The 24,107-nt window shown below is 56.8% G+C and overlaps 1 protein-coding gene and 1 long non-coding RNA gene across 7 annotated transcripts in view; one reads left to right on the forward strand and one right to left on the reverse strand.

Annotated features, from left to right (window-relative positions):
- Positions 1-24,107, reverse strand: part of NRG2 (neuregulin 2) — a 169,331-nt gene that overhangs the window by 12,961 nt on the left and 132,263 nt on the right. For 3 of the 6 annotated variants that reach the window (XR_012125133.1, XM_073221791.1, XM_073221792.1), the window contains exons 3-6: positions 18,428-18,546; positions 10,285-10,405; positions 4,310-4,386; positions 3,857-3,915 (exon numbers count right to left, since the gene is read on the reverse strand). Coding sequence is in view for 5 of the 6 variants with exons in the window: in XM_073221791.1 (XP_073077892.1) it covers positions 3,857-3,915; positions 4,310-4,386; positions 10,285-10,405; positions 18,428-18,546 (376 nt within the window). In the remaining variant the exon portion in view is untranslated. The remainder of the gene's footprint in view (positions 1-3,856; positions 3,916-4,309; positions 4,387-10,284; positions 10,406-18,427; positions 18,547-24,107) is intronic. The other 3 variants (XM_037016354.2, XM_017656476.3, XM_037016353.2) reach the window with 2 other exon arrangements.
- Positions 955-8,055, forward strand: LOC140846199 (uncharacterized). Its single transcript, XR_012125135.1, has 3 exons — positions 955-1,510; positions 4,319-4,444; positions 7,879-8,055. It is a non-coding gene; the product is annotated as an uncharacterized lncRNA (long non-coding RNA).

The raw sequence follows: 24,107 nt of genomic DNA on the forward strand, positions 1-24,107 counted from the left end.
TAATTTGCTGTGTGCATGTGGGCAGGTGAGAGGCTGTTTCTTCATCTGTCAAAAATGTCTGTCCATGGCGAGACCTGGCTCACATGAGGCTCAGTGCATGTGCAGGGCCTGCTGTACAGCCTCCCAACATGCACAGGGAGCTCTGCTAGGCACAGACAGGAGGTGAAACTGTGTTCTCCTCGGAGGAATGAGTGTGTGTGGGAGCCAGCAGGAGGTCCTGTGCACTGTCCATCCCTGGCTCTCCTGCTTCCTGATAGGGATTCCAGAAGGTTCTGCAATTGGGAGAGGCCAGAGTGGCTCTCAGCCAGGGGACCAAGATACGGCTCTGACTTAAAGAGGATTGAGGAAGCACCCAGGGCCCTGACCCCCAGTTCCATGCAGAGACAATGCCCTCAAAGCATGAACCCCAGCCCTTTCAAACACGAGTCCTTCTGTGCAGTCCTGTTGAATGTGAGGTTGGGAGTGGTCTTAAATGTGGTTTCTCTGCGGTCTTCCTCTTACTGCTTGGCGTTAGGAGTCACCATAAGCATAATGGCCCATGCCTCCCCCCGGCCTCCCAGGGCTGGCTAGCTGTGCTAAGCAGACAGTACAAACTTGACAAGCCCAAACTCGAAGGACTAGTTCATACTGTGGTCCTGGGAACCCTGCCGGCAGCTTGAGAGCTCACATGGGGCGGACATCCACCCTTACTCCTGTGAGAGATAACAGTCTAGCCTGACCACAGCACCTGGCACACTAAGAGGTCTGTGGTTCATAGAGCTAGTCGGAACCCCACTTTTGATTGCTGTTGTATTAGATGAGACAGCTAGGGTCCAGTGGTGCTAGGACACTTTCCTAAAATCACACAGCAAATCAGGAGGCAGAAGGGAGACTAGAGGCCAGTTCTCTGGTTTTCTGGAACAAAGCCATGGCTATTCCTGCCCATTGAGTCTCTGGGTAGGCAAGACTGGCTACTCTTGAGGACAGTGGTCTTCTTGGTTCCCAAGCCATTTAAAAACTCCCTTCTGCATCATCCCTCTGAGACCTGTCTAAGAGCAGCAGCAGCCTCTGAGCCTTCTGACTGGCCTCCCCTTGGAGTCAAAGGCCGCTGCTGTTTTAGATGGACCATCGGTAGCTGGCAATGTCACCGAAGGCTTGGCTAGTCTCTAGGAAGGTGGCCCTGCCTCCCTCTCACTGGGAAGGGATCCTGAGGGGTCTGCAGCATGTGTGCCCCAGCAAAGAGGACAGCCACCCATTCATCAAGTTTACTGGCTGCCACTCAGCCAGGATGGAGTGGCACCACTGAGCCACAGACAGGGCCAATTGGGCAGAAATTTTCATGTTGACTGGTAACTAGGCAACCTGATGCTGGACTTCCAACAGCGCCAGGCTTACCAGACCATATGCAGTCTTCAGACTGAACACACAGTCACAGGGACCTGGACAAGGAGGCCGTGATGTGGGCCTCAGAGCATGTGCTCATGTGATTGAGCCCTTATGAGCATGTGTGTGTGTCTGCACATCTGTGAATGTGAGTATGGGCTTGTGTGTGTGTGTGTATGTCTGCAGCTATGTGTGCTCTTTTCCCTGCGGGAATAGAGCTGCACAAGTTTGGCTGTAGGGATGGGGAGGGGTGGCCAGTGGAAGAAGGAGAAGCTTCAGAGTGCTGTTGTGGCCACAGGCTCTGTTTCCATGGCTTCTGCAGAAGGGAACTGGGTCTGGAGGCTGTCTGGGCAGAGGTGAAGGTCAGACATTGCTCAGGCTGTGCTGAGAGGCAGCCTTCAGGGGACTGGTGCTAGCCCTCCGACCCTCAGTCCCATAACCTCTCCCCTACTGTAGCAGGAAGAGGCGCTCAACTGAACCCAGCAGCAATAGCAGTCTCTCTGCCAATATGCATCACCTCATCCTTACAACAACCCTAGAGGCATAAATGTTACCATTCCCATTTTACAGATGAGAAAACAAATAGAATAAACAAGGCCCTAGAACTAGTAAACTCAGCAGCTGGCATTTTTATGCAGGTCTGTTGGACGCCTGAACACTTAGGCTAGCATGTTTTACTACCTTTTCAGTAATTATCTGATCAAGCCATGCATGAGGTGCTTTGGGCAAAGTACTTGAATAGTGAAATCATTTACGAAAAGGTAACACAGCAATGATCCTGATAACACTAGGCAGGAAGGCCTGGGGCTGCCTTTCCAGGTTCTTTTCTGGGCTCCCAGGGTCCTGCTGACCCTCCCAGCAGTTCTGAGCTGAAAGCTGAAGCCGCCTGGCTGGCAGAGAGGCTTGGACAGTGGCTGAGTTGCGGAGGCTCTGCTGCTCTGACTTGGGACAGGGACAGGGCTGGGACTCCCTGTACAGAACAGTCTCACAAGCTGGGAGGCTCTGGGCCCGAGGGTGAGAAGGAAAAGGCCCTCCATTGCCTCTCTGCCCTGGTCCTCAGCCTCTGCCTGGCTGCCTGCTCCCCCCTGAGGCCCCTCTAACTTAAGGTCTTCCACTGGGGCTGGACCTGACTCCGCTCTTCCTGGAGCCTGGGCCCACGGGCTCTGCTCTTATCCCCACAGCTTTCCTCCCTGGCCTCCAACCAGAGGGGCCTGGGGAGACTGCTGCTTCCCACACTCTGGCCATCTGGGTTGACCGGCCCCCACCTCCCTGGGGCCTCTACTTCCCTTTCTAAGTCTTGGCCTCCAGGCTCTTGCCAAGGAGGAGGGGACGGTGATTTCTGGGCTTTGGTACTGTGGCCTGAGGAAGATTGTTAAGACTCATTTCTCTACCCTGAGACCCAAACCCCAAAGCCCTCTTCTCTGGGGCTGTCTCACGGCCCCTGGGCTCTGCACTCGGCCTCTCCTGGAGTGCCCCACTCCATGCCCAGGCACCTCACTCTGGTCCTGGCTCTTCGTGGGAGCCAGCTGTCCTCCCCGGAGAGCAGGAGGTGGGCTGGGGTCCAGCCAGGGCTGGTGTTCTCTGGAGGCTGGGTGGCAGGGTCCTGCCCGGCAGGCCAACAGAGCCCTGGGCGCCGAAGGGAGCCCGTGGCCGGCCTGTGGCTTTTTGCTCTGCTCCACCTCCACCTGGTGGCACTTGGAGGAACTGCTCCCAGCCCCGAGTAAAACCGTTGCAGCCTCGTCCGTTGACCGGCAGGCCTCACATTTTTTCAGCAAACTATGCAAACCAGAAATCGCCAACCTCAGAAGTGATAGGAAGGGAATGAAGTCCTGTTTGGAGACTCAGACCAGAAAGGGCCTGGATAGAGTCACCAATCAGCCCTGATTCCTCATTCCCTCTGTCTTCTAGCGTCTGCAGCAAACCCCCACGGTACCCATCCTGTAGCCACATAAATGTCTCCAGTCTCTGGCCTCCATGGAAAACACTGCCCTGGGGCCTGTTCCCTCTCCCGCCCCCTTTACCACCGTCCCTCCTCGCCCCGAACTAAAACAAAACAAACTCTGGCCAGCTTTGAAGACAGGCTTTCCGAGAACTTGTTTCTGTCTCTCAAACGCACCAGCACACATGTGCGCACCCTGCCCTGCCCAACAGCAGCCCAGCCTCCTCAAACAGGCCTTTAGAGGCAGGGGATGGGTCTGAAAAAGCTGCTTCCCTTCTGGCCAGGCTGCCTGGTGGCGGCACAAGGGGTGAAGGGGCCTGAGCGTGGCTCTGGCTGGCTGCAGACAGAACCCAGGTCACTGTGCCGGGCAGCACAGCCACGGATAGCATGGGGGTGGCAGGGCACATGGGTCTCCTCTGCGCAGGCTTCTGGTGGGCGCCCAGGACACACTCTGCATCTACCCCACTCTAGTCTTGCAAAGCAAGGCCCCAGCCCTCCCGCAGGGGGAGACTGTCAGTCACCAGGGAAGAAAAGAAATAGAAGAAAGAGACATACTGGAGAAGTTGACCATTGCGAACTGCTGACACCTGTCCCCGGTGTATCCCACAGGACACCTACCAAAAGAAAGAAAACCGGAAAGAGAGAGCCAGGATAGCAAGTCACAGGCAGCGCAACACCCCGGCACGGGCTCCTGCCGATGCCAGCTGGGTTCCTTGCCACCGTTACCATTTGTATTGGCCTTGCCACTCTGCCCCTTACCTGCAGCCCTGCACTTTAAACCCAAGGATTAGGCCAAAAATGAAAAACAAAGCAAAATGAAACAAAACAAAACAAAACAAAAGAACTAACAAACCAAAATACAGAAAAGAAAAAAGAAACAAAACAAAACAGCCAAAGATCAAAACAACCAACACCCCTGGCCCTATGCCCTACACGGGGTGGGGAGGGGGAACTGCACCCAGAAGCTTTCTAAGGAGCAGGGACTCGTGTTTGTATCTTCAAACATACTTTGCTTAGGATCTGGCATGTACAATCGCAAAGGCAGTTTCTCCAAACATCTCTGTCCGAAGAATCCGTTTGGACATCTGGAGAAGGAAAAGGGGAAAAATCACAGAACAAACTGGCATCATCCGCGAGGCTCAGGTTAGAAATCAAAGTGCACAGTGATGAATGAGAAAACCAAGTCGGGCGCCGGGGCACACTCGCTGCTGAAGGGGCTGGAGACGGGGCTGGGTGGAGGGCTCGGAAATCTGCTCCGAAATCTGTCTAGTAGATGTGGCTCCGTGGGGGGTGGGGAGGTGGGGGCGGGTTGGGGAGGATGATTGAGGGAAGCAGGCTGGGGAGTTAGGAACTTGCTGCCTACCTGTCCTCTGGCCCTCGGGACTTCCCTTCCCACCTGCCTGGGGCCCCAGGAAGTCACAGCTGTAGCCCCGTGGCGCCAGGCCATCAGCAGGCAGGGTGCTGGGAACCTTCTGGAATACCAAGTTTTGGGGAGCTGCTCCTTCCAGACCCTCCCGAAGGGCTCTCTCCAGGGCCCCAGGCAGGTTTTTGCATCCACGAAATGCCCCTGAAAACCTCAAAGGAGAATTCCGGGATGTTGCTCCCAGACTGTGTGCCCACGACACAGGGACCGGGGAGGTGTCTCATCGTTCCTCTCAAAGACGGTTCTGTGGTCCCGTAAGTTTGGGAAATCCATTCCTAGGCTTCCCTCTAGAGGGGCAGTGCGTGTTGGCTTGTGAAATGCTATGAAGTTCTGTAGGAGGAAAGAGCTGAACTTTCCAGAATGTCCCAAATCTACTTGACCACAGAAGTCATTTTTTGAGGAACCCTTGTGCACATAGTTTGGGGAAAGCTGTCCTAGAGTAATCCATGTGGGAAAAGCTTAGTGGGAGAACAGGTGAGGCTGGAGAGGAGCTGAAATCACCAGCACCCCAAAGCTGGCCTGCTGCGGCTGGGTGTAAGGCACCCAGCCTCAGGTGGCAACAAGGACCCCGGGGACTCTAGGGCCCCCTCCACGCCGGGGCCGCGCCAGCCGCCAGGGATGCCTGCCTCCTCCCCGTGCCCACTCCTCCATCCCTGCCTGGCTCTGGGGGGCTCTTTCCCACAGTGCCTCCTCCGTAGCTGCACAGCACGGCCCGCTCGCTCGCATGTCTCTGACCTCGTCCTCACCCCCAAGGCACACTTCCTTCTGCTCTCTGGCTGCCACTCTCCCCTCCGGTGAGTGCCTGTCTTGCAGGTTTCTGGGAGACAGGCCCAGCCCTGTACTCTCTTCTGACCCCCAGCAAGGCCAGATACTGAGGGAAGCTTACGGACAGGGCCAGACTGGCCCCCGAGGCCCGGACCCGCAGATGGGTCTCTGTGGCCTCTGCCTCTTCTTTAGGGAGTCAGGGAAGCCCATCCCCAGCGCCCCCCAGGAACAGGTCGTGCTCAACACTGACTGGCAAGCCTCCTTCAGAGGTGAGTGTAGTCTGCCTCTTAGCATTCTGGGGCATGCCGACCATCAGAGGTCCTTGAACTCATAGGGCCTGCTGGCCACTAGCTGTGACAGACACCACGAAAACCCTACAGTCCCGCTGGCCTGGGAGATTGGGAGTGGTGGGTGACCAGGCAGCTGAAGGTTTTCTGGGCCTCCACAGCATTTCTCTCAGGGGAGGTGGGAGGTGGGCCTTGCTGTGAGGGCAGCGTGCAGGCAGTGTGTCTGGCTAAGGGCCGGGGTGGACGGCTGCGAAGTGTCTGGGGAAGTGGCGGGGGGACGACAAGAGAACGTGATGCATGCTTGTCCTGTTGAGCAGGTGGCCTGGAGGAGGCGGCTACCACCTCGTCCGCACACCCTTTCCTGGTCCCTGGCCCTGGTGCTCGCCATTGCAGCCCAGGGAAATGGAGGCAGAGGCTAAGGCTTCCCAACCAGCTCCAGTCAGGCTCAGCTACTCTTCCTCAGCTCTCAGAAACTTATGTCCACTTGGGATGGGGACTACAGGGGGAGGAGTAATTTTTCAAGCAGCAGCACCTATGGGGATGGGGGAGAAAGACCCAGGAAGCTGCCAAAATGACTTTTGGAATCAACGAAGGAACAAGAAAGAGACAGATTTGACTGTGTGCAGTGTCTAACATAAGCCCGGCTCTTGGAGACAGGGACAACCTGTGTGTGTGTGTGTGTGTGTGTGTGTGTGTGTGTGTGTGTGTGTGTGTGTATGTGTGTGTGAAAGAGAGAATGGGGGAGTGCAGGGGCAGGAGGGGACAGAGGGGAAATTTATTCTCACTGCTAAGAGTCAGGGATGCTGTCCCATGGCCCCCGGAGACTGATGATAACTAAGCCTGTCCCTGTGTCCCTGATCCCACACCCAGCCTGGACTAACCCAGGGTCCTTACATCTTTCATAGCCCCTGAGTTGCACAACGCCAGGTGGCGCATGGACATGGTCTCCAATGCAGACGTGCCCCCTGGAGGTGTGCAGTGTGGTCCTACTCTCCCTGCCATGGGAACGTGTGCTCCCCACTGGCTGGAGGAGAGAACAGGCAGTGGGGGGTGGGCACAGTGAAGGGTGGGGAGGGCTGACACCCCATGCTGTTCTTGGGGCACTTTGGTTGTCTGGGACCCACCTTCTAGGGGCTCCTGGACACTTCTGCTCTTTCCTTAGCCCTGTTTGCTGAGGATGAGCCATGTCCAGAGGCTGGGGCATCCCTAGAGAAGGTCTGGGGTGGGCCTACAGCCTCTCTCTACCTTGTACCCAGGACCAGGTGACAGAGTACAGGTGATGACAGCTGGTCACCCAGGAGGGAGGTCTGAACACAGTGTGGGTGGCTGGCTGGTAGTGGGTAGGTTCCTACTCAAACAGGGATTGACCCTCTGAGTTCCAGGGGCACAGGGGACAGGTGAGAAGGAGTGGCAGGAAATAGTCTTCACAGCCCTTCCTGCAAGTCATCAGCTGTGGCTACAGGAAGGCCTGTGCCCAGGGCTGGAGAAGAGCAAGGTGAGAGGGGCAGACAGGAGAGCCCATGGGTGGCATCTGGGTGACAGAGAGGTAGGGACTCTGCCTCCTCACTTCCCACCCACCTCCCGGGCCTCAGTTTCTCCTTTTGGTAGCCTGGGGATAATGCCAAGTGTGCTGCCCTCACCCAGGGGAGGGGGAGGATGAAGGATGAGGGGGCGGCCCAGGCACCAGAGGGAGTGCAGGGCCTCTGGCCTCAGGAGGGGTGGGGTGGAGAGGTGGAGAGGATGAGCAGGCAGATGGGGATGGGATGGGCATCGCCTGAACACAGAGGGGTGGGCGGGGAGCAGAGGGATGGGGGTGAGCCATGGGAGGGAGGCATGCCGCTGGTATGTGCACAGGGCTGGGAAGAGTCTTGTTCTGTTATCATCCCCTGAACCAGTCCCCAGGAGTCACGCACCAACCGTGCTCTACAAAAACGCGGAGAGAAGAGGAGAAAGCAGCGAGAGGTCGTGCAGAGGCCCCTGTCTGGCCCAGACAGGGACAGTCACCTTGATTTGGACCCCCATTTTCAAATCCCCCTAAGTTTTCTTTTTTTAAAACAAAATTCAGTATCAGTGACACTGTTTCTTTTGGCTCTGAATTGCAGAAAAACAGGAGGGACGGAGTGTGCCTGCTTTCCAACACTCCCTGCAGGGCTCTGAACTGATACACAACAACAAGTGTCAGAAAACCAGGAAGGAAAACTGATTTTTATAGAAACTGGAATGAAACTGACCAGTCTAGTTTCATTATCCAAGCTAAGCGGAAATGCAAAAAAATCAAAATAAAAAGTAAACAAACAGCACAAATGGTAAGACGTGAGTTCCGTTTCCTAAGTTCTTTCCTTTTCATTCCATTCAGGTGCCATCAGGAACCCCAAGAAGCCTGCCCCCCTTCCCTCCCAGCTCCCAACCCCCAGAATGGCCTCTGGGTTCTGCCCTGCCCCCCCACCCCCTGTCCTTCTCCAGCACAGCTCTGAGGACCTGCCCTCCTGACAGCAATCCCAGCCAGGGACGCCCCTCTCCCCTGTGGCTCAGGGAGTCAGGGAAATTGCTCCCAGGAGTCCTGGCTGGGGCTGACCCATGGCAGGTTGAGATGGGGAAGTGGTGGTACTGTGTACCAAATTCAAGGCCTAAGTGGTGAACCCCAGTGCCCTGGGGGGTGGGGAGAAAGAGGATCTTCTCAATGATTCAGGCTCCTGTCCTCTGCTCCCCTCTGATCTAGCTCAGTGGGCAGCCCTGCTGGCAGGACCCTCTGGGAACCCATATCGCTCATCACTCCCCTTCCACACTAAACCCTAGCCTGGGCCCCCGGGCCCTCCTCAGCCCTGGCACCTGTCCTGGGTGGCTGAACTCTTCCCTACCTGGAGCCGGGGCTGATTTCTGAGATGACGCTGGATCCCATCAAGGTTCTGGGGCCCAAGGGGCCAGGGAAGAGGACAGGTCTGGCATGTGTGTATTGGGGGGACAAAAGAGGGGGGGTGCAGAGCTGGGCTGTCTCTGTAAGGTATTCTACAACCCTTATGAGTTTCTATAGCCTATTCCAAAGAGCTCAGAGCATTTTAAAGGCTAGAATGTTCCCCAGGGTCTGTAGAACTAATGTGGCAGCCTCCTGGAGGCAGAAGGAAGGGAAGGATGAGGGGCTGAGTCTGCGCTGAGGACTTCCCCTGGGGGGCCTGCAGTGGTTGCTGGGACTGCCTCCTGAGATCCAGGATGGGGGAGGCCAGGAAGAGGGGGGCAGCAGGTGAAGGGTGGGGCCAGGGAGGAAGCCAGCCAAGGAGGCCAGCTGGGGCAAGAGGTACAGATCTGCTTGGCGTCCGAGCCAGCTAGGCCAGCACTGAGGGGAGCGGGTGCAGGAGGCAGGGCCCCCCTTCACCACGCTGGGAGGCAAGGGCCTTGGCCAAGGCTGTGTTCAGGAGGGGGAGGCATCCCCGGAGCTGGGGCCCAGGGGCAGGAGGGCCAGGGAGTGCTGGATCTGACCTCATCTGAGGGGAGGGCAGATGCCTCTCCCTGAATCTCCATCATATTCTGGTGGGACATTTCGCCCAGATGCCATGGGAATGGGGCAGCTTTGGCACCTCGCCAGAGCCCAAAGCTGTTAACGATGCCCCCCCTCCCAGTCCTCCTCAGGGTCTCACCAGAACATGTGCTCTCCTCACCAAGCTCCCCCCACCCCGCTTACCCAGCAGAGAATCTGTCAGGGGGCACTGTGGGCCCCGCTGCCCAGGGATCTGGCAGGGCCTGACAAGCCCTCTGATGACTCTGCTCCCACCTGCCCTGGCGCTAGGGGGGCAGGCTTGGCCCTTGGGGAAGCCGAGGAGCCTCTGCTGGGGCTTCTCCTGCACCCTGACCTCCCACACGGGGCCATGCCCAGGGGGGTGTCCTTGCTGGTGCCCTGTCACTGCCTAGGGAGGGGCTAGGGACTGAAGTGGTGCAGGCAGCCCCCAGGGCACCATATCTGGACAGTGGGTCCTGCTAGGGGGAGAGCAGCCAGGTACTGAGGTGACTTTGCCCCTTGAGGCTAGAGCAGAACCTCAGCTACCAGGGCCTGTGGGGCCTGTGCTCCTCATGGCTGTGCCGGGCTCCTTACTGCCAGGCAAGACACACCCTCAGAAATGTTCATTAGAACAGTTTGGAGAGTTGCTGAGAGATGGGGAGAGGAAGAAAGAAACAAAGAGAGAGAGGGGGAGGGAGAGAGAGAGAGAACCCAGTGCCCGATGCTGAGGGCACAGACTGGCATTGCCATCTCCCTAAAAGGTGTTGGTGAAGGAGTGGACATCAGGAGATGGGTGTGTAAAGGCCCGGGAAACTGGGGCTGCAGAGCCCTGAGCCCCTTAGAGCTTAAGTGTCCCTGTATCCCAGGGAAGTGCTAGGAAGTAAGACAAACCCCCTTGTCTGCACCCTTGGGGACCCCTTGTTAGTGGCTTGCAGCCCATTTCTCCTAGAGCCCTCCACTTCTGCCCAGCCTCTCTTCCCCTGCTCTTGCCCCCATGCCACCCCTACTGGCCACTTACTTGCAGGAGAGCTGGTTGATGCCCTCGATGTAGTAGCAGACACCTCCATTGACACAATAGGACTTGGCAGTCTCGTTGCACTTCCGGGCATGTCCCGACCAGGATGACAGAGTGGTGCTCACTGGAGGTATGAGACACATGTGCCAGTGACCCACTGAGACAGGCCCTGAGCCCCAGGAACCATCTCGTTCATGGCCAATCTCAAAGCTAGATCAGACTGCAGGAATGGCGTGGGGTCGGGGGGAGGTCTAGTGACCCCTCCCCATCACCAACAAGGCCAAGTGGAGGCTACTGCCAGCTCTGACCACCTGCCCAGCATGACGCTGTGTCCATACTCTGGGCAAACATCCAAAGGTCAGGCAGGTTTTCTCGTGGTTTTGGTGGGGGTGAGACAGCTAGCCTGTCTCCCGGAATAAGGGCTCACCTCTGCCCACCTGTCTGCCTTTCTGGGGGCTCCACTGCAGGTGGATGAGATGCCACCTCTTCCGTGGGGAAGCAAGTCACAGTGGTGCAGGGGGGAGACATCTGCACCCAGGGGCACTGCTTGGGCTCTCACGGCGGCAAAGGGGTGGCACCTTTTGAACCCTATCATTTTCTAAGACCTAGGGACATGTGGGGAAGGCCTTAGCTGCCATCTCTTCCACTTGGTCCCGTGGAGGGCAGTGGGGGGGACAAGCCTCCCAGGAATGCTACAAAGGCCAGGTCTGTCTCCAGGAGCACCCAGGCAGCCCCCTTCTCTCCCAGCTAGTCGCCATTGCCTCCAGGCCGTGGCCAGCCAGTCCAGGCTATGAATCCCGGGCTTCGGGTCGCTGGGGCAGAGCGGGGTGAGGGAGAGGCCAGGCTGGGGAACTGGGTGAGAGCAAGACTAGGCTTCCGGGCTCTGCCCAACTGTGTATCTGCTCCCCCAGGTCCATCTGATAAACAAAAATAATGAAAGCTCTGCTCCCCATGGGCTGGCATCCAAAGAACTGGTTTCAAGTGAAAATTCTTGCCCCAAACATCATCCCCACACTGTGGCTGCAGAGTGGGCAGCCAAGCATGGGGCCCTGTGCCCTGCCAGACTCGGGGGCTCTGAGAGCCCCTCACTCCCACCTGGGTAACCTCCTGGCCCAGGTGGCCCATCCACCTTGGCTGGTCCTGGTTCCTCAGGGGTTTTGAGTGTCTACCACCCCCCACAGTAATGGGAGGTGAGCGGAGGAGGAGGGGGCAGGCCCTTGGCGCCCCCAGTGTTTAGACATGCAGGGAGACAGATGGAGCGCGGGGACGGGGAGTGTATACACAGCGCTGCCTCTGTATATGTCTGAGGAGCTCACTGATAAAACCCAGCGGGCAGGGCCAGCTCCCACCTTCCCCTCCACAGCACTGGCTGCTGCTCTGGCATCCTCACACTGCGCCCCTGCCGCTGCTTCCTGCCTCTGCTCAGCCCCACCTCCAGCTGGGACCCACTTGCTGGCTGGGACAGGAGGCCTCCACTGGTCTCTGCCTGCCTCTAGGTCAGTGAGACCCAGGGAACTAGAAAGGGACAGAGAAACGGCTGTGGTGACCACGCCTGTGGGTTGTAAAATTCCATTGCTGGGAGGGCCCGAGAGGTTGCTCTGCGCTTCAGTCAGGCTGCCAGGGAGGAGCGAGGAAAGAGCAGAGAGGCGTCTATCCAGTTACAGTGAGTGTTGGGACAGGACCTCAGGTTGAGCTTTCTCACCGGCCACCTTGGGCCTCCTGGGAGAACACATCGGCACGAAGGCTTGACACAGGCAGGGGGATGCGAGGTGAGGTGCGTCCTCTCAGGGGCCTCGGCTAAGCCAGAGCAATCTCAAGCCAACTTGATTGATTCCCTCTGTAATCACAGGCGGCAGACACTGCCTGCTGCCATGCTGAGTGGGCAGCGAATAGCAGCCAGGATGGTGGCAGGGACCCCAGCAAGGCACTTGGGGCTATCCACATGCATGTCTGTGCTCATCAAGGTCTCAGGAGGCAGAGGACAGCTCCTGAAGGAAGATGGGGCCCTAGCCGGGGTGCACGGGACTATGTCATTATCGGGACTAGGCTGGGGCCCCTGAAAGGCAAAAAGGGAGGGCAACGGGGGAGCCAGTCACAGAAGGTGCGGGGAGAGGCGACCACAGGCCTTCCCACCTCAGAAAGAAGTGCTTTGAAGCCACCCCCGGTGATGGCAGGTCTTCCCAGGCACTGCAGCCCATCTCTGCTGCTGGTGAGGCTCATGCCAGCAAGATCCCCACACTGCAGATGTGCATCACCCATACTATTCCAGCACATGTGGTTCCCAAAGGCAGCCCGTGTCCTCACCGACTCACCAGCACATCCCTATTTCTTCACTGTGTCCTCCCGTGTTTGGGGAAGTGAAGAGGACATAAGGACTCCCAGTTGGAGAGGTGGCCGTGCCCTTGACCCCTCAGTGGGATGGCTCCAAGCTACCCCAAACGCAGCAAACGGTCACCTGCCCTAGCCACTCGCCCCTCTAGTCTTGCTCATCTCAGTGGCTGGGTGGCACACACTGGAGACCCTGAGGGCACCTTTGACTCCTCATCATCCTTTGTCCCCTCAGCCACCTGTCACCAAGGGCTGCCTTCCTACTGCCTCACAAGCCTCTGTCCATGTCCCGCTACTGCCACCAGGCCCAGCAGCCGTGGTCTCTTTCTGGGATGACCACAGTAGCTTCCTCTCTGTCTCCCTGCCCTCGCTCTTGCCTTCCTTTCTAATTTTTTTTGCTTTGCATCTGCCAAAATGGTCTTAAAATATGTAAATTGACCAATCACTTCCATCACGGAAACCTTCCAAAGGTTTCCATTTGTACTCAGAATAAAGTCCCCCAACTCCTCCCTGGGTCTAAATTGGGCCTTACCACCTCTCCCACTTCATGTCCTGTCCCTCCTTTGCAGTATGTTCAGACTACACTGGCTTGTCCAACTCCTCTAATGAGTTAGGTGCCTCCCTGTCCAGGCCTTTCAAAATATCAGCGTCTCAGAGGGCTGCTCAGGCCCTTCCTTGGCTACTGGCCTCAGCTTTGCACATTCGTCCCAGTAGTACTTATTCTAACACCAGCAAATGACTAGTGTACATTACTAGCTGTTTAAAGCTTAGCCCCTCCACTAGAACATAAGCTCCACTTGGGCCTAATGCCTGACATGTAGTAGGTACTTAACAAACATATGCAAGTATTTGTAATGAACACATGAACATCTGATTCTTTAGAGAGAGGTACCTTCTGCTACCATCCCAGAGGCTAGTCTGGTCTCCATGGCCGATGATGATACCTTTTCTGCAAACTACAGCATTGTCTCCTATTAAAGGCAGACGTTCCTGGGAGGTCATTAGGGAAATGAAATCAAAAGCACAGTAAGACACCACTTCACACCCACTTGGATGGCTATAGTAAGAAAGATGGATAATACAAGATGGTGGAGACATGGAGAAACTGGAACTGTCCTACACTGCTGGGGGGTGGAATGTAAAATGGTGCAGTCACTTTGAACACAATCTGTTGGGTTCCTCAAAAAGTTAAACACAGAGATACCATATGACCCGGCAATTCCACTCCTAAGTATATTCCCAAGACATACATCCACACAAAAAGTTGTACCTGAGTGTTATAACAGTATTATTCATAATAGCCCAAATGTGAAGATGTCCCAGATTGATGAATGGATAAACAAAATGTGGTATAGCCTCATACTGGAATATTATGTAGCCATGAGAAGGAAAGGACTGGTCTGTATGGATGAACCTTGAAAACATTATGTTAAGTGGAAAAACCAATCACGAAAGGCCACATATTGTATGCTTCTATTTATGTGAAATGTCCAGAATAGGTGAATGCATAGAGATAGAAAGTAGATTAGTGGTTGCAGGGGTCTGGGAGGGGCACAAGTGGGGAGTGACTGCTAATAAATACAAGGGTACTTTTTGAGATGAAAATATTCTGGGATTAGTGGTGATAGTTATACAACTCTGTGAATGTACTAAAAACCACTGAACTGTATGCTTGAAAAAGGGTGAATTTTATGATATATAAATAATTCCTCCAAAAAGTTGATTTAAATATGTGCCTGGGCAGGTAAACCCAGGAGGCCCCTATCAGCCATCAGAGTCCTGGTGCAAGTGAGTTCATTGGAGCCCCGAGGAGAGGCGGAGCAGGGCTGCCCCGGCTGCCAGCCCCTGCAGCTGCAACCTCTGCTTGGCAGCTGCAACCTCTGCTCGTCTTCCAAGACCCAGATCAAGTGTCTCAGTGTCTCGCCATCTGCCGAAGCTGCCCCCCCACCTGCCCAGTGTGCCCCTTTTCTGGTGGTAAAGATGCCTTTCCTCCAGTGCATTAGTACAAGCAGATGCTTTGAGTTCAGGAATTAGCTTCCTGCCATTTGAGGGACTTTGTTGGGAGCCAGACTATTCAGAGCAGGGTCTTGCTGAGTAAGGTCTTGTTGAATATACGTAAGAGTGAGTGTGTGTGTGTGTGTGTGTGTGTGTGTGTGTGTGTGTGTGTGCACATGGGATTAAACAGCTAGCCATGTTGGCCCCCAGGTAAGGGAAAGGCCCAGAAGCCTCTCCAGGGGTGAAATGTGCCTGCCCTCTGGGGCAAAGCCAGGCCCAGCCCCACATCCTGGGAGGGGCATGCCACCCTAGGACAGTCCCAGGTTCTCTTTTTCTCTAACTCAGAAGTGGGTTGAACCAGGCTTGTTTTGTTGAAAGTACCACAAACGTCGTGCCGACTCCTCTTGCTCCCAGCCGGAACTGGGAGGCAGCCTCCTGCGAGCTGGCACAGCTGTGACTGCAAGAAGGGCCACTCTAACTTCGGGGAAGAGCACCGGGCTCCTCCAGAATGGAGCTGCGGTAGTCAGGCAGTGCCACCCTCCCCTGCCCTCTTCTGGCCGCCCCACCCCTGTAGCCCTGTCTCCCTGTGGGCTGGGTGGGGCTAAGCCAACCCACTGTGGGATGAGTCAGAGGGGGGCTGGCACAGCTGCCCGCTACCTGCCCTCCACCCCCTCCTCAGGGTGTGGTTGCTGCAGGTCTTCTGGGTTCTGTGGGTAAACAGGAGCCTGGGCATCTCTGCCCGGAAAAACATCCCCACAGGGGCTCCCGGTCCCCTGCGGCAGGGTAGGATTGTCAAGGTAGGCTCTTGCCTGATGTGGACAGAACAGGGCAACGGAAGAGGTGGCGTGTGTGTGCATGTGCATGTATGTGGTGGCAGCCAGGTGCACAGGATGCCAGCCTCAACATCAAACTCAGAATTCCAGAAGTTTAAGAGAAGGGGCTTAGAGATCATCTAGCTTAGCCGTGGATGGGAAAATCGAAGATGAGGGAGGTGGAGTATCTCGTTGAGGGCTGCACGGCACAGGTGGGACACGAGCAAAGCTCTGGACCCTTCCCACGGTTCTGGCCTGCCGCTCTCCCACCAGGTTGCAGGGACAAGAGGCCAGAGGGCCCAGGGGAAGCCTTCAGCATGAAGCTCCACTGTCTGGTTCCTAATTGATCAAACACAGGCTGCTGAGGGCTGGCAGGAGCCCATGGGTGGGGTGGGGCTGTGGCTTTTCCGAGGGGTCTCACAAGGGTCCTAGCCTCAGGCCCCAAGCCCTGTGCAGGAGAGAGGGTGCCACTGTGGTATCCGGCATGGCTGCCCTTCTCTCTCTCTCTCTCTCTCTCTGCTACAGCACCTCTCTAGGGAAGAGGCCCCCGTGTGGTCTGGTGGGACCACCACTCAGGGTATTCTGTTTCCCAGTAACCTGTTCTGCCGAGGGGAGTTCCCCGTATGCCCCTGACCATGGTGTCTGAGCAGGGCACGTGACCTAAGCAGGGTCAGGGAGACTCCATCCTTGTGACTGTATGAGAAGGCCCAGAGCCAGAGCTCTCCTCCCCTGGGCGGCAGGCTGGGATGATATAAACCGGGCACTGTCTGGGGCCCTGGCCTCCTCTTCCCAACGCATTCCCCGAGTGTGGGAGAAGCCCATTGTTCAGCAGGAAAGAAAGAGGCCAGCATACAATGGGAGAGGGCATCCTGACCCCTTCTCTGAGTGTTTGGGCTCTGTAATGTCTGGGGCCAGTTCTACCCCTGGACATCTGTTTTATAAACCAAAAAAAAAAAAATCTTGTTAAGGTAGTTTTAAGTTGGGTTCTTGTCAGTTCTAACCAAGAAAGTCTTGAATAATAAGACAGGAAACCTTAAGTCTAAAGTGGACCTGAGCATGTCTGCCCATTATGGCTGAAGATAGAAGGTGCTGGACCCCCAGCACGGTCCATTTCCCCAGGCTTGGGACAGGTTGGGAGGAGTGGGGGCCCCAGGCACACCCACTGCAACCATGCGCAGGCTGGGGCATGTGGGAATCAGTACAGGCCTCAGAGCAGGTTGTAAGCTTTTCTATTATATTTATTAGGTGCCCGCTATGAGCCAGGCACTGTGCAAGGCCCTGAGGCCAGAGTGATAATCAGGCTAGACGCAGCCCCGTGCAGCTCACGGCTCAGGGTTTGCCAACTACTTTTACATCGTATAGCTCTGTCATTAACCAGCTGTTTGACTTGGGGCAGAATATTTAACCTTGCAGAGCTTCAGTTTCATAATCTATAAAATACAGCACGGGCTTGAGTCAGGGTTCAGGAGACAGTGCGGAGGCTGGCACAGAGCATGGTATCAGTAAGCAGCGGCTATCACTGTAGCTCCTGGGGACAGGGCATCTCCCTGGCCTCTCTACTCCTGGGCTCACGATTCCACTGTGAAGGTCACACCCACAGAGAAATTCAGCAACAGTGTGAGACTTGAAGAATGATCTAATAAAATTCAACAGATGCACAAGACCACAGCTGGTCAAGAAGTGGCCCGGCAGGGGGGCCTGAGCAGGGAGTGTCCCTGCCATGGTTGGAGGGGTCGGGAGGACGGCTGCCTAGAGGGACAGCACGGGAGGAAGAATGAGAGGGGACATAGGGGGCTGACTGCACACAGGGTGGGAAAGACGGCTGGGGCTGGATCGGTGCCCATGGGGCTGTAAGACAAAGTCCCTGTTCTGAGACTCCACGGGGTCGGGGCAAAGGATGAAAGCATCTTAAGATGCTATTGCTCAGGTTCAAGTGAGTAGGGATGAAACCTGGACCAGGGTTGCCCCCGAGGAGGGGGTTGATGTGGCAGGGTCAGGTGGGAGAAAGATCCAGAAAGAAGACTGACCAGGACTTGGAGACTCAGACCTATGGGATATAGTGGCAAGGGAGGCAGAGTAGCTGGAGAGGCTGGGACAAGGCAGGACACACAGGGTCTGAGCCATGTTCGCCTCTGAGGGCCCGAGGGCCGGAATGTTCCGAGTTCTCTTAGATGGCACTGGGCTGGGGGAGTACTGGAGGGCTGTCTGGTGGCAGCATAGGGGGTGAGGGCATGTGCAGGATTAGACCTGGTGCCCGCCGCAGGCCTGGGAGCAGCCTGGAAGCAGACCCAAATGACCAGGTCGCCAAATGGCAGGCTCAGTCTGCGGGTGTCAGGAGCAGCAAGGGGCTCTGTGGAGACCCTCTGGGGGCTGGAGTCCTCGGGTTAGAGTGGAGACAGGCAGCGTGGGCTGCTTTCCAAACAGCCTGGCAGGGCGGAAGCCTCCACACTGAACTTGGGGCCATCTATGGACAGGGGGAGTAAGGGTGCGTGGGCTCCTGATCTTGCAAGTTTTCAAGGGAGAAGGGCCTGCCATCCCTGAACAGAGGCTGACCCCAAGGGTCCAAGGCACCCAAGCCTCCCCCCACCCAAGGCCATGAGGAGATGGCTGTCTGCACTGGGGTGCCCAGCAAAGCAACAGTCAGCTTGCACACGCCACAGGCCTGCCTCTCTCTGGAGCCCCACTCCTGGCAGCCCAGCCTCCCATAATTGCCTTCTAAAAATATCCTCCCCCACCCCCATCTCTTGATTTCAAAATATTTAGTTTTCAGGGTATTTAAAATGAGAGCTGGCGGCTCTTCCAGGCCCAGATAACAAAACTAAACATTTATGCTTCAGCTGCATTTCTCTGAATCAGCCCAGATCTCAGGGCTTGATATGGCAGCAGTGGAGGGAGGGGAGTCAAGTGCAAGATGGGTCATGTGCAGGCCTCCAGGGGGCTGGGGGACAACTGGCCCGCCCCTCCACCCCGAACTCCTGGAGGGACCCTCCCTTCCTTGGGGGGCCACCTACCGCTGTTGACGTGCAGCCGGCCCCGGACCGTGTCCCTCCCCAGGATGTTTTCGGCCTCACAGACATACTCGCCAGCATCCTCCACCTTCACTTTGTTGAACTGTAGTCGCGAGTTCTTTCTGGTTAGGGAGGGGACAAGAGGGGGCGAGGCACGAGTTAGAGCCACGTGGATCCCCAGCAGTCACCCAGCATCACCTCTTCATGCAGAGCCACAAAGGCTGCTCAGGGTGGGAGGCAGATTCCGGGTCCAGATGGGGTGCTGAGCCCTGGAGCTGGAGGGAGACCTGGGCACTCAGAACACACAGCCGGGCTAGTAGCTACACATATGTTCTAAATCTATGAATCCTCACATTCACTTTTCCAGGACTGTACCTTCTTTTGGCCATTTTTCTGGGGGAGGGAAGTGGGGTCCCTTGGGAAGTCACATGACCACTTTCCCCTTCTTCTTTCAGTGTCCCCCTGCCCTGACCCCAGGGGCCTCCCCCTGTACCCCACAATAAGGCAGCCACTGGCTCACCAGCCACCTGGCCTTCCCTTGGGCATGGTAGGCTGTCACTCTAGATATGCAAGGCCTAGTCCCAGAGACCTGGGGGTGCTGCTGATCTAACATGTTCCCATGGCAACTGTACCCACCCTCCAAGTCCCAACCAGGGGCTGTCTGAGCCTTCACACTGCTCCTGCTACCAGGGATACTTGATGGCCTCTCCTAGGGCTGTTGTTTCATTCATTCATGCAGCAAACATTTACTGAGTGCCTTCCGTAGGCCGGGAGCTTGGCTACCTTTGGGAACAAAAGGATCCTCATCCTCATGGCCTGACTGGACCCTCATGGCTAACCTGGAGATGGACAGGGCAGTACTGATGGAAAGACTGAGCCTCAGAGGGCCTCCCAGACTTGTCCAAGGGCAGCTGGCAAGGCAAGGAGGTGGACCAGGGGCTGGAGTTGGCGAGGACATAGTGGGCCCCCCGGCAGCTCATGGATGGCCTCCTGGAGCCTGGCTCCCTGCATGCCGGGAACTGTGGGGCCAGGCCTGGGCAGGGACTCCGGTACTGCGTGTGACTCCAGGGCACCTGGCCCTGGTTCCCCTGTTCCTTCTGAAGACCCTGCCAAACCTCTCCTTCCTTCCCAGAGTCTCCCTGCACCTGCCCCAGGGTGCCTCGGCTCTTCGGGGCCTGCTCACACCCCCCACTTCTTCCTCCGCCCCACTGCTTTCCAGGGGCTGGTCTGAGCTCCAGATAAAGCCCGGGACCCCATCCTGTCCCCCAGGGGGAAACAAGAACTAGCATGAACATTTCTTTACGTGACATAACCTCCTCCTCTTTTTAGTCCCCAATTAAAGCACCAGCTTCTGAGAATGTGCATAGCGGGTTGGAAGGGTGGTGGAATAGGGAGCCCGGGAGCAGAGCGGCCACTGCTCTGAGCCCAGGGATGAAAAACAGAGCCATGAACCCAACAGGGGCAGGAGAGGGAGGGGAGCAGAGGGGCTGGGCTGCGCTGGAGATGGCAGCTTGACCCACATCCCTACTGGGGAGGCCCTGTGGGGACTTGTCTGCGGGCTCCACCTCTGCCTCTGGTAGGGATGGAGGGAGCTCTTCCCAGACCTGCTTCCTCCAAGACCCCCCAAATAAGCCTCCATGAGTTGTCTTGTCAATAGGCCCTGTTGCTGTGGTGATATCCTGGCTGACATTACGGTGACAACTATCTGATTCCACTCTCCCATCCTTCCCAGCTCAAGCCAGTGTCTGTCTCCTTGGCCTGGTGATTGCCTACAACTCTCTTCTGTCGATTCAAGTTTGTTCTCTTCATTAGACAGAGCCCTGGAGGCTCCTCTGGCTGAGACAGCAGCTCCTTCCTGGCTCCAGCCTAATTAGATGCCAGGAAACCCAGGTGCCCCAGGACCAGGCTTCTCTCGCTTCCCAGCCACCAGCGATTCCCTGACACTGGAGGAGCGGAGCAGGGGGTCAGCTGAGGGCCACAGGGGCATGATGCAGGGAACCAGAGCCATAGCCTCCTCGTTGACCACAGCTGCATTCAAAGGGGCTCCCCTGACATGGTACCGTACGTAGCAGGGCATTGCTGAGCTAGGCTCATGGATACCTGGAGGGATAAAGGCTAGAACTAGAAGGAAGCCCTCTGGAAGCAACAAGAGGCCAGGGGAGGGGAACAAGGACCCCTAGTGCTACCAGCTGCAGGCGCCGTGCTGATCTGGCTGGTTCCAGGAGGTGGGCCGCAGACTTGCAGAAGAGGCCCTGGGTCAGAGCTGCAGGGTGAGGCCTCTGGGTCTCTCTGGCCCTGAAAGAGCAGGACCACTGCACTCTGTTCTCCGCACTCCCAGCTCCAGTGGGAAGGGCCTCGGATTCAGGACTCCCTCCTGCCTTCTTGGCAGGCCTGGTGCCCCCTTGCCATGCTGACCCAGGCCTGCCCCTGTGGCAGATGCCCCTCCCCTCCTTCCTCAGCCAGTTTTCTGCTGGCAGGGACGGATCTGAGCAGCCACGTCTGTGCTCCACCCCTCTGCACATTTCCCCAGCCCCTCCCTCCTGTTGCCTGCCCGAGGGGCCTGCTCCAGCCTGCCCCTCATAAATAAGGGAACACGCGGTTCTGCAGGGGAGGGCCCTGTGCCCAGGGTTGTGAGGGGGTGCAGTTTTCTGCTGGCACAGGAAAGCTTGGGCAAGACACCTCGGTGCAGCGGCCCCAGAGGCAGACGGCGAGGGCCAGGGAGGGGGCCTCTGCAGGCCAAGAGCAGTGTGAGCTGGAGAGTGGCCCGAGCAGATGGAGCGCTAGGAGGGCCGGAGGGCAAGCTGCAGGTGGGCGGAAGGAAGGAGAAGACTGTGCCAGAGAGGAGGCTCCTGCCCCTGCCCCTGCCCCATGCCAGCGAGACATGGTATGGAGGTGGCAGCTTTGAATCACAGTAAGGGAATTGGAAGTTCCCTACCACAGCTTGCTCTGCACACCAGCAACGTACCGCTGGGAGCCCATGGGCAGGATCGGGAGCAAGAAGCTTCAGAAAGGCCACAAATGGGACAGCACTGTGACAAGAAGGGGTAGGGGACACATTTCAGGCTCTTGGAATCTCCCATACCCAGGAGGGGAAGACATGAATGAGCCATTTCTAGACTGGGTGACCCATTTGTCATATGAAACTGAAGCTTCATCAGGACAGTAACTTGGTTAAAGGCTGGGTCCACCCAAAGGGCATGTGGCCCAGTCCCAATGTCACTCTGCACTTGGGAGAGGAGAGCTAGTCCTGCAAGAGTCTCATCAGTTCAGCACTGAATGCAGCTCTCTGCCAGGGCATACACAGGCGAACGGTGCATCTGCGAGGCCCAGCCTTCGAGTCTGTTTCATGCTAGAAGGAACGACAACCCCCCAATAATGCAATAAAACTGTGTCTAAGGCACCAGGAGAGGAGATGATGGCAGCTGCCTGGAGGGCTCAGGAAGGTGTCCCAGGGAATATGACATTTAAGCTGGGCCTTGGAGAACTTTGCCAGGGACAAGGGTGGGGGTGGAGGGAGCTGCCAGCACAAGGAACAGCCTGGGCCAAAGTCCATGGTCGTGAAGGAAAGAGCAGGGATCGGGAGCACTGAAGGGCTGGGGAACAGCAGGGCGATGACTTATAGGTCAGGAGAGTCGGAAGGGCCCCAAGGCCTGGGCTGTACCTGGCACACAGCAGGCTCTTAAGATCTGTCAAGTAAATGAATGAATGATCGGATATGTGCCCATGTTAGAAACATCATCCTGGCAGAGTCACAGGCGTCTGTGGACCTGTAGAACTGTGAGTAAAACTGGGTGGATAAGGCACATTTTTTCCAAAGAAAGGGCTGAAACCTTTACCAGATTCTATAGGAGAAGCTAGACTAGGAACTCCATGAAGGTAGGGACCACATCTGTTCCCTTCTCTGGTGTATCTGCAGCCTGGCACACAGTTCATGCTCAACATGCTTATTGTAGATACAGGAATGAATTCACAATTCATGGCCTGTGGCCCAGAAAAGGTGGGGATGGCCACGAGTGGGACAGCGGAGCAAAGGAGGGTAGAGGTAAGAGCACAGAGATGAAATGTGGAGAAGAGACACAGTATTCAACTGCAGGGGACCCACGGCGCAGGTGCTGGTTTGGCCGCAGCTGAGAGGGGAGCGCCGAGGGCACGCAGGGCCAGAGAGGGCAAAAGAGAGAGCTTCTGGATTCCATTCTGGATTAGAGGTGTCTGTTGGGCATCTCAGGGGTGCTATCTAGTGTTTACCTGGCAGCATGGGTCTGGGACTCAGGTTCAAAAATGTCATCAAACTAGAGATGGAGTCTTGAGGTCATGAGATATGACAGGGTGAAATCACCCAAGGTGGAGAGGGCGGGGGAAGAGGAGTGAGGCCCGTAAGACAGGAATGTTCCAGCATTGCTGGCAACTGAGAGAGCGATTAGAGGCACAGAAGGTCCCGGAGGAGGAACCCAGGGGCAAGGGAGCAGGTGGCACCCATGCCAGTGGCTGCAGATCGCAGGATCTCTCAAGAGCCACGACCACAGGGAGCTTCCACAGGGCATCCACAGGGCAGATTCCAGCAGAGCAGAGTGGAGGGGGCGACGGGAGAGCGGGCTCAGCAGGCATGAAACCAATCTCAAGTGGTGGTGGAGGAGGAAGATGGGGCAGCAGATGGTGGACAGACGGGCACAGCAACACGAGGAAAGGCCTTCAGAAGAGAAGGGCTGTGAGTGGGTTTGGTGGCGGACAGAGAGGCTGCAGTTGCCAGAGAAAGGGGTTTGTTAGTGGCCCCAGGGCTCTGAGAGTGTGTGCGTGCCTGTGCGAGCAGAGCGTGCGGGTGAATGTGAGGGCAGCTGGGGACCAGGACTGAGGGATGAGGATGGGCAAGCTGCGGATGGGCTCAAGAGTGAGGAGGAGGGTCCAGAGGACCCTTCCCTGACCCCTGCGGTCTCAGCAAAGCAGGGGGAGAGGCCGTCTCCCAGAAGGAGAGGACAGGAGGGAGGCAGCAGCCCCAGGAGCAGTCCTGAAAGAAGCCTGTCCTTTCTTCTCTCCAGTTTGCAGCCGGCCTTGGCAGGGCAGTGCGAGAAGGGGTGGGGGGGCCTCAGGGAGGCTTGGTGGGCAAACTGCATGTCCTGCTAACTCTGTAGGCCAGGGACTCACCGGACCCCTCCCCCAGCATTCTCTTGGGAGGTAGCTTTGTTTCAGCCATAAGCCTTTGATCTAAACCAAACTGCTCTTAAATTGCTTTCTGTTTTCTCTCTGGACCACTTTTCAGGGTGCCCAGTTTTGTCTTTGTTCCCCGCTCTTGGAAAGAGTGTCAGAAAATCTGACCCATGACCCCCTACCGTCTTTCATGGGTACCCGGGAGTCAGGCCCAGGGGCATGACCCAGGGCCACACAGCGGACGGGAGCAGCCTGAGCCCAGGCCCTCTTCCATTCCTTTCCGTTGTAGGGCAGGTGGGTCATCTTCACTTGTATTTGGTGCGTGGTGGTGGGTGAAGGGGGAAATGACAGCCAGGAAGAGGGTGGCTGTGAGCTCCTCTGGAGGGACTGGAAAGACTGGAGGGCCCCTCAGCCAGGGAGGAAAGCTTGCCTAGGCCTCTGGGCTGACAGGGCAGAGGTCACGCAGCACTTCTGTTCGGCTAGCAGATGGGAGCCTCTTCCTTGTCCTGCCCTCTGACGGCACCTCAGGGGTATGAGAGGC

Source organism: Manis javanica, chromosome 14 (assembly GCF_040802235.1).
Source record: "Manis javanica isolate MJ-LG chromosome 14, MJ_LKY, whole genome shotgun sequence".
NCBI lineage: Eukaryota > Metazoa > Chordata > Mammalia > Pholidota > Manidae > Manis > Manis javanica.